The following is a 10,079-nucleotide window of genomic DNA, read 5'->3' on the forward strand; positions in this document are numbered from 1 at the left end:
CATTCGATAGCTGCAGCCCCACTCGTGATTGCCCCCCTCAGGCCAAAAGCGTAACGGCAGCTTCAATAGTAGGCTCGTGCATGCTGTACGTGCACACTCAACGAAAATAACAGCTGAGACAGCCCCGTCCGTCCGTCCGTGTGTGTGTGTGGCCCAGAGGACAGAGGACTGGAGAACGCGCAGCTAATTAATTAAATAATTTGGTTCTGCACCTTTCTCTTCAGCACAGCCGACAAAGGTTTATGATGGGTCAGTCCTCCTGCATGCTCAGATCATTCCCTTCCCTTGCTAGAAAAATTGTTCCAAAATGAAAGTTGAACCCACATCTTTTTTATCTGTGAATTCAATGCCGTTCGGTGAGTCTCGAATAAAAACTTGGGCATCTTACTGTAAAAAATTATACCATTAATGAAAAAAGAAACTCTAAATGAACTATGTTCACACCCAGAATCGAACCCAGGTCTTCTGCACGAGAGTTCGACGTCTTACTAGGTGTGCTAAAACGCCAGTGACGTCTTTTGTATCTGTAACATTTATATCCTTGATGACAGCTGAAACAACGTCAAACCAAAGAACGGTTCGGAGCGAAAATGGCTATTTTGTTGCTAATTTGCAGGAAATATCTGGAAGAAAGTTCTACAGAAAGTAGCTAAGGGTCCTCAGAAATGTAGCTAGCTTTGTCACTAGGAGTTAGGAACAGCAACAAAGACCAAAGCTACTAAAGCTACGGGCTATGCCTGAGCGTGAACGCGCATGAAGCAGCCCGCTCGACCCGAGCATCTCTCTTTTTCTTTGATTTTACAGAAAAACAGGCAATCACAGTAAAAATGCCAGGGCTCATTCTACAGGACCAGGGCATTGCAGGAGAATGTATGAAGAAGACATTTATTATTTCTATACATGTTTTGGCTGTCAAACTTCCATAATGTCCCTTTAAGCTCTCGGTGTAGACTTCAGCGCCCTTTAGGTTCTGATGAGCCCACGTTTAATTTAGCTTAGCTAAACCACCTATTCATGGTCTTTTAACCCCATTAGACAGCTCCTCCAGGGCTTTCTCCTGCCTGGGTTATTGGGTTCGTCTCCTCTGCACACTGAGCATTTTACAAATCCCTACTCCCCACCTTCAGAAGTGTTGAGCCAGGCTTACAGGTTGCACACTGTTTAAGTGGTGTTGCATAACACTGATTAGTAAAGGCCTGGTAGCCCCTCGCTTGTTTGAGGATTGTCCAGACTGGAATCTTAACTAAACCTGCTTGTGCAACCGAGCTCCGTACAGACTGTACGGCCAGCCGACAAGGTGAGGGCATTTTCAAAAGTCTCTGGGTGACAAGGGGAGTGGGGACAAGCCTCTGGCTCAGAGCGTCCTTACGCAGGGTGTGGGAGAGTGTAAGCTAGGTCAGAGGGAGATTAGAGGAAGTGATGTAACCACAACCTCCCCGTTCACAATTCAATCCTAAGGGTCTACAGTAGCGATCCACTGATTCTGGGATTGAGTCCATACTGATTTCCAATTGGGATGTCCCGATCCGATCACATGATCGGAAATTGGCCCTGATCATGTGGTTTCAGACTGATCGGAACTCGGGCTTTACTTCCAAATCCAAACCCCGATCCGGACACGGATACTGGGTTCAAATTACAGGAGAGCAACTTGGTTCTCCTTAAAGGTTGTCAGGCTCCCCTGATGCCCTTAACTTACACACCCAGAAGGTGCACAAACAGATCCAGTTTCTACCTATAGTATATTATTTATATGGACTCAGCGTAGCGGGGATTCTTTAGGGCAGAGCGGCAGGCAGACCGCTGAGTATTCATGAACTCCAGCTGCGTTCTGCACACGGCCACAGTAACATGTTCTAAGTTTCTAAGTGGCGTCACCAAGATTATATAATTAACACACAGTCATTCGTGTCCGTTTATTTTCTCTCTGGTGAGTTCTGTCTGTATTTGAGCATGACGTGTGGACGCGCTCGCGCTGCAGTGCTCGTCACTGGCGCAGCCGGGCAGGGCGGCGCACACTCCGCTTTTTTTGCGGTCAATAGATCGATTTGATCTGCTGGTTAAAAAGTTACCTGTGAGGTGAAAAAGAAGGAAGCAGGCAGGAGTTTTTCTGGAGGACTGGGAGATGCAGGAAGATCAGAGACAGACAGGACAGGAAGAGAGGAAAATAAAAACCAAGAAAACAAAACAAAGTTCTTAATAGGGCTGCACAATATATCGAAAAATTATCGTCATCGGGATAACAGGACGTGCGATAGGCCCATCGCAAAGCACGTCAAAAACGGCGATAAATGTTTGGTTCAAACATTTTCATCCATGTCATACATCAACTTTTTGTAAACCAGCTGTTTTTTACACGGAAGTATTATTGGACCAATCAAATGTAGCCCTTCTGATATGCGGCCAATCAGATGGGTCCGTTCACGTAATACGCCCGCCCCCTACGTAAACCCTTACCCCAAAATTCCACTATCTCCGCTCCGCCCCCGCTTTCCACTGCCGCTCGCTTCCCTTGTTCGTCAGATTAACAAATGCACTTTGTGCTGAGGTTTCTGGAATCAGCGCTGCTTTCAAACGTGAACATGAGTCCGCTCGGTGTCGTTAAGCAGCTGATAATAACCGGGCTGACTCCGACACGTGCCGGTGAACCAACCCACCTTCATGTCGCTAGTGTTCCACCGGGTGGTGATGTTAGCCCCAGGCTCCGGTTAGCTTCCAGCTAAAAGGTTACAGCACTCTCCTCTAGAGCTGAAACAACTAATCGATTTAATCGATTATAATCGATTATTAAAATAGTTAACAACTTTTTCAGTCATCGATGAGTTGTTTAATAATCACATTTTACCGCATAAAGTCTATTTTTACCACAATCTGACATCGGTTACAATCTGTTAAATTTGCTGCCAGTGTGTGGCAGTAATGAGCCACTGATCTACCAGTGGAGCCGTAGAAGAAGAAACGAGCCAATAAGTGCCCTCGGTTTTCACCACGTAACACGTTACTGACGCGCATCTTGCTGTGAGAGATGGCAGAACAAGAAGAAATACGGAAGAAAAATAGAAGCGACAAAACAAGAGAAACCTCACGAGTATGGGAGCACTTCACTCTAGATGCCATGAAAAGACGTGTGACCTGCAAAATATGCAAAAACCATCTAGCATGGCACAGAAGCACGACGTCCCTAAGTGAACATTTGAGACAAAAACATGTGGGGGCTGATGCAGCAGAGGAAAGTCCGGTAAGTAACAGAAAATAAACAAGCTAACGCAGATCAAATTTGGGAGCTGAGTTAATTATAGTGGATGTTAAACATGTTTTTTGCTGCGTCAGTCTGCCGTGTTCTACTTCTGATTGACTAGATGCAATCGTGAATCTCCTCCGTGTTGTGTATCATGCGCTTGCCAAATTTAGCACGTCTGTTTATAAGAATGTTCTCGTTAAGAGAAAAACGGCACAAACCCATAACTATGTTCCTCATTCAAAAAAGGACAACTCCGCGGAGAAAAATATACAGACGAGCTGTGTCCAGGTGAATATAACGCGGCATAGTTGTACGCTTTCAATTTTTAAATACAGGTGAAATTCAGAAAGTCATTTTTTTTTACTATTAAAAGGCTGTTTTACTGTCTAACGCTTTAAAACGCCTCACAACACATTTTTGTCAAAATAAATGATCACTGTATATTGTTAATTCAAATAATGTAATATTGATTTAGTGTTGTAGAGTGTGTGCTGCTTTATTTTATATATGCCCTTATTTCAGTCTATTTGTGTTTCTTATGCAGAAAAAAACAAGCAACGATGGACAACTACATGGGGAACAAGACACTCACCCCCCAGCAATGCATACCACTTACAAACTCTATTCTAGATTCTACATAATTTTTTATGGAATTTACCTCTTATATTTTGATGCCAAAAAATTATTCTGGACTGATATTTTGCACTGTTTAGCTCATTTTACACTGCTGACTGTGGTCATGTGCAATAAAATAGATTGCAGTCAACTGCACAATTCTCTTATGTTTTTCTTTTTCTTAACTGAAATGTATCCATCACTTGTATAGGTTAAATAGCTAAACAATAACAAACCAATTAATCAATTAATCGAAAAAAATAATCGACAGATTAATCGATTATGGAAATAATCGTTAGTTGCAGCCCTACTCTCCTCCCAGTCCCACCCTGCTAAAGAGGGCCTGGAAAAGTTCCCCCACACATCAAAGTGATTTTTCATTTATGAGCTTTTATAACCTTGTTAATCAGGATAGTTGATTTGCTGCTGCACATAAACTGTCAGTCAGAAGCTCTGCTAGCCAGTTATCTTAGTTCAATTAGTTAGCTTGTTATCAGAATCATAGTTGCAGTCAGAGGTGGAAAGTAACGAATTACATTTACTCACGTTACTGTAATTGAGTAGCTTTTTTGTAAATTTATACTTTTTAAGTCGTTTTTAAAATCTGTACTTTTACTTTTACTTGAGTAAGTTTTTAAAAAAGAATTGTAATTCGTTACATTTTAAATCATATCCGTTACTGAGTAAAAATAAATTGTAGGCTTAATAAATGAAAAATATTACGTGTAGCAGCGTCGGAATAGAAAGAGACACCTGCATGAGCGCCACGTCTAAACCGGGGGGGGGGGGGCTACACGCTTTATGATGAGGACAAACAGCCATTTTTACCGCAGTTTTGCTAAAAAACATCAGTTCAGTCCCTGTGATCCACTCGCTGTTTACCTCCTCTCTCCCTCCTCTCCTGTGGGTTGGAACCCGCACCTTCGCGCACCGGTGTGACGTCATCAGAATTCTGCTGGTTCGGCAACCAGACTCGGTTCCGTGTTTGAAATGTGTTTCCTTACCGCTCCGCACGGAAGCGGCAAAATTACGTTTAACGCTCCTAAGAAGCCGATTATCAACGCTCTGCTCATAAAACAGAAGACCTGCAGGCCTCTGTGAGTTAATCCTGATACTGTTCAGGTGTAAACATTGTGCTCCATCCCTGTGTTTGAACTCAGAAGATGCTTCTTGATGCCACACATATGTGATGATTTAGCTTGTTTCTTTATTTTACTCCAGAATAAGAGATTAAATTATTACAAAAGCAGTTCAATGTAGTTAAATTAGTCATTCACATGCTAACATGCTGCTGCTGTGTGTGTGTGTGTGCGTGCGTGCGCGCGTGTGTGTGTGTGTGTGTGTGGGACTGCATAAGACAGCATGGCTTCATCAAATCCATGCATCCTATATCTTGGCTGAAGTAATGGCTCAGGAAAATAACTTATATTTCATAAATAATGACATCTCTGCAGTGTTTATGATAATGTTTTATCTTATATTGGACCTATCTTTGGTCTGGGAGGTGTAACTTATCATGATACAAGCCTTTTAAAACATGTTAAAGTGTTACAAGAGGAGACAAATGCATGAATTTGAAGTTCATGTTTGGAGACCAACCTTCACAGTTTGGAGGCTCACGCTGGTGAGGAGACACCATTAGTTCTAGTAACACCTGGGCTCCCAAGGCCTGTTCTGACAGGATGGACGTTACGGGACCCTTAAGGATTCCAGTTGGATGATTGGAGGATTATTTAGGAGGATTGGAATGAACAAACTGATTTCAGTGGTGAAGGGTTAAAGGTATTGGCTCGGCATTAAAATTGTAGAAATGCAAAATAACTACACTTTATTATCTATATAAACATGTACTGGGTCCAGTTTTTTATTTTGTTAAGGACTTTTGTCATAAATCATTACAGAAAATCCAAATCCTCTCCTCCAGACAGTGAAGAACTGTGTTTCACATACGTCACTCCAGCACGTAAAACAAGCTAGCTGCTGATGCTAATATTGTGAATCACTGTTATTTGTTTACTTTCATGCTCCTAATTATTACGTAAAATTGCGTTTATAGCTGCAGCAAAAGGTCTGAGCCATGTGTCTGTGTCCTACACGCATTTTTAAATAACAGGTCTGATCTAAAATAATAACCTACATCTATAAATCCATCTAGAACCGCACTGCTACTTCTGGACTCCAGACGAGTCCCGTTAGCATGACTGCAGCAAAACTAACCGTGTTCGCTCCGGTAAGGAAAGAACAAGACCTTTGGGAAAGCTACGACACACACACACACGCGCACTCACACACACACACACACACACACACACACACACACACACACACACAGATATAATCTAAAAGATGATCTCTATGACATCCTGGATTAGTGCAAACAACGAGTTGAGCTAAGGAGTTACTCCAGCATCAGGAAGATTTATTCTGGTAAATTGTTGGTTAAATATTTTCCAGAGTTATATCAATAAATACACACAGCAGTAAAACTGTAGATTACTGAACTATATTGGGACACATGATGGAGCTAAGACCAGCTGAGAACTCGTCAGCTTAGAGCTCCCAGTGGAGCAAATGAAACATTTAAGAAAATAAACAAACTGTACCAATTTTGGTTCTGAAGATGAACAGAATCCTCCTCTATGTCCAAATCAGGTCACAGGTCTTCTGAGTCAAACGGTCTAAAACATGTCTGCACCTCTGGTAGTGATATCCAGCTGGCGGGGTCGGAGTTCGGTTGAACTTCTCCGGTAATCTAACATCCGTTCTTGTCGCCGTATCCCAGAGAAAAAACAAATCTGACCGACTAGCAGAGGCTTCAGAAGCTACATCTGATTGATGACACATTGTTCTCTGCTATAACGCTAATGCAGAAACAGCGGAGTCAGGCGTTGTTTACTACAGCTGTTTCAGCAGAGCTCCATGTGAAACGTCAACTGCTGCCCAGGGCTTAGACCGGAAGTTAGTTTCTGTTTTTCCCGCGCCAGTCACAAACATCAGATTTTCTTACAATTCCAGCCGTCAAAATCCAAAAACCTTTTTCATCTGAGGTTTTAATACACATTTACACATGCTGTTCAAACAAATTTTGCCTCTGGCCGATATCTTTAAATGAGTGAGTGAACCCACTACCAAGGATGAACTCTGCTAACTTTAAAAATCAGCTGCTCTAAATAAGCATTCAGGGAAAAGTCATGGGCTTGTGACTATAACCTAATTTATGTTACTAGTTTGCAGTGTAACTGCCTTTGTATGCATATTTGTTCATTTAATTAAAAAAACGGCCAATTTGACATTTATACCCCATTGTCTTTTTTTTAACTATTCAGAAGAGCCCGTCCTTGCACAGTCAAAAAAGTAACTAAGTAACTTTTACTCTGACTACATTTGAAATAAGCTACTTTTTACTTTTACTTGAGTACATTTTGAGGCAGGTAATTTTACTTGTAACTGAGTAAAATTTCATGAAAGTAATTATACTTGTACTTAAGTACAACATTTTAGTACTCTTTCCACCTCTGGTTGCAGTTTCATCATCTGAGCTGCTTTTTAAGATCTAGGTAAACTTGTTCAATTTGGGGTTAAAAACAAACGTTTTCACATATTTTCCATGTAGTTTTTTTGCCAGTTCCTCTTCTGGAAGGTAGACAATTGTTTTTCTCTTTCCCTCAGAAAATCTTAATATTCTCCTAGTTTGGCCCAGCACAGTTCACTTCCCAATTACAGCAACAGCCTTGTATCATAACCACATAAGTGGAGAAAATGCTCAGTAGCAATGAGAGAATTTGCTGTTGCATTTAAGTGATGTTAACTATTATTTAACATTTAAACTTATTTTCTGATTTATTTATTTATTCAAAAACCCTGGTAAGGGATGTTTTTCTGTATTTGGAGCATCAGAACAAGTTTTATGGTGGAGGTGATGTTTTAAAGTCACTGAGAAACTGCATGCATGCAGTTTGTTGTTTTGCTGCTAATACAGTAGCGGGTGCAGCTGCTAATACAGTAGCAGGTGCAGCTGCTAATACAGTAGCGGGTGCAGCTGCTAATACAGTAGCAGGTGCAGCTGCTAATACAGTAGCGGGTGCAGCTGCTAATACAGTAGCGGGTGCAGCTGCATATTTTTGCAATAAAAATGTCATGTTGTAATGGAATTCATGCATTAGTTTTGTTTGCTTTGAACCCAGCGCAGACATCAACACTGCATACTTTAGTATTTGTTCATTTATCGTGAGTAATATCGATATCGCAATATTAAGCACTGTTATCGAATATCGCAGGTTTTCCCAATATCGTGCAGCCCTAGTTTTTAACAAAATAAAATGTAGGTAGATTGATCCCACTACACGTCTGTACCTGTATGAAGCAATCATTTATCAGCATGTAGTATTTATATAGTTGATACAATTCAGATCATCTTCAAAACTCCGTCCCATGTCCAGGGACGTATCTAAGCATTTTGGGGGCTGAAGCAAAATAGACCCCTGCCAGGTATTTTAAGTTGAAGTGCTCTCTGTTTTTATATTAGACTTTTTATATTTGCAATGAAGTCCAAAAGTGAAGAATTTATGTTATTTATTGATTGTTTAAGCTACCTCACAGAAGTGATCTGTTGTTAAAAATTAAAATAAAAAAGTAATTAAATAAAAAATAAGGAACATTCTGGAACTGTTTCTTCCTTTTCTTTTCTTTTTTTATGTATCGAACGTTTTGCATCGGGACTCGGTATCGGCAGATTCTCAAAATCAAATGACTCGGACTCGAGGGCAAAAAAACCTGATGGGACATGCCTAATTTCCAAGTCTTCCCATACCTGCTGATACTCTCAAGGAACACAGAAAAAACTCTGCGTGATTTTTCTGGACATAAAATCTTCCACGTGGCAGATGTGTTGCTGCCACTGCCAGTGTGCATTTGACAAAAAAAACCCAAGATATTTTAGATGTTCAGCTCCTGAACTGGCCCAACTTAATCAGGGAGGGTTTTAGTTAAACAACAGCTTAACTCTAGCACCACAGAGGAGTCAATGTCTGCAGCCCCCTAAAATGTCACCTCTAAATGTATTACCATACAATAGTGTTGAACCTCATTGCAATTTTAGCATAAACAATCCCGATTTCTCCATAAAGAGCAGTCCTAGTGCGTCCACCACGTGCAGCCAGAGGGGACCGGATGCTGACGTTGCTGTTGGGTTCTTGTGCCGTGCTCATGGGCCCATCTGGGCCTCATCTGGGATCAATTACACAACTCCGACTAAACTAAAGGTCTGGAAGAGAGGCTCGAAATCACGCTCACATGTGAAGACAGCTGAGTGGAGCTTCTCAAGTCTCGTATCCACTCGCCGTCCCTTTAAAAGTGATCTCTGCCTCAATGTGTACAAGACGCAGCTCTGATCCACTTACAGAACTAGATTACAACAACGGGTTTCATGGGACGGTCATAAACACTGCTCTAGGGACAGAAACAACAAAAACGTTTATGTGTTGGGATGCTGCCAACATAAACAACGTCAGATCGTTGTCACTCCTGGATCCCGAGAATTCACATGAGCTCCGTGAACTCCAGTCTGCCCTCACCACAGCAGACACCGCCGCGGCACGGAGGGGTGGGGTGTTGTGTGTTGTTTACCTGAATCAGGTCCTGGTCGGTCAGGAGATGCAGCTCCCGTGGTTTGAAGCAATTCTGACATTTACTTTTGTTAAAAAAGTTCGGTTGAAATTTCCTGCAGGGGTTTTCTTTAGCGGTAGACATGGTGCTTCCCCTTTTTAAATAAACTCACTCGAGAAAATTCCTTCGAGGATATTTAATCACCGGCGGAGCTGTAATCCCGCTGTTTCCCTGCCCTTTCCCCTTATCCCAACTTGGAAAAGGCTCCGGCGCTCCGAGGCATTTTCAAGTAACAAAGTGCTCAAATGTTCCGTCGGTTAAACTAGGTCCTGTGCTGCCTCCCAGTAGCTGCCATCAAGCGAGACCTCCCATCATCCAGTAAGCGGCCAGTGCTTCTCGGTCCATGGCCTGCAACCACAAAGCGAAGAGGCGAGAAGGTGGCTAATATCCTGTTAGCTTGCCAGTGGGTTTCTAGATCAATACGGGGATGGCGCAAACGACGAAAAGCACATTTCCACGCAATTATTGTCTTCTACATGAGAACAAACAAGGTCGCCTGAGGAAAACAGAGTCCCGTAGGCGGCAGGCCACCAGGAAAGGGGTCGCTGTCAGGCAGCAG

General features: G+C 42.2%; 1 protein-coding gene across 2 annotated transcripts in view; it reads right to left on the bottom strand.

The window, feature by feature from the left end:
• The window catches only part of mprip (myosin phosphatase Rho interacting protein), a 109,045-nt gene extending 99,208 nt beyond the window's left edge, over positions 1–9,837 (bottom strand). For both annotated transcript variants that reach the window (XM_070545475.1, XM_070545476.1), the window contains exon 1: positions 9,482–9,837. In XM_070545475.1, coding sequence (XP_070401576.1) covers positions 9,482–9,604 — 123 coding nt within the window. In that variant the 5' untranslated portion in view covers positions 9,605–9,837. The remainder of the gene's footprint in view (positions 1–9,481) is intronic.
• Positions 9,838–10,079: the final 242 nt, after the last annotated feature.

The sequence above is a fragment of the Nothobranchius furzeri genome, chromosome 16 (assembly GCF_043380555.1).
Source record: "Nothobranchius furzeri strain GRZ-AD chromosome 16, NfurGRZ-RIMD1, whole genome shotgun sequence".
Classification (NCBI taxonomy): domain Eukaryota; kingdom Metazoa; phylum Chordata; class Actinopteri; order Cyprinodontiformes; family Nothobranchiidae; genus Nothobranchius; species Nothobranchius furzeri.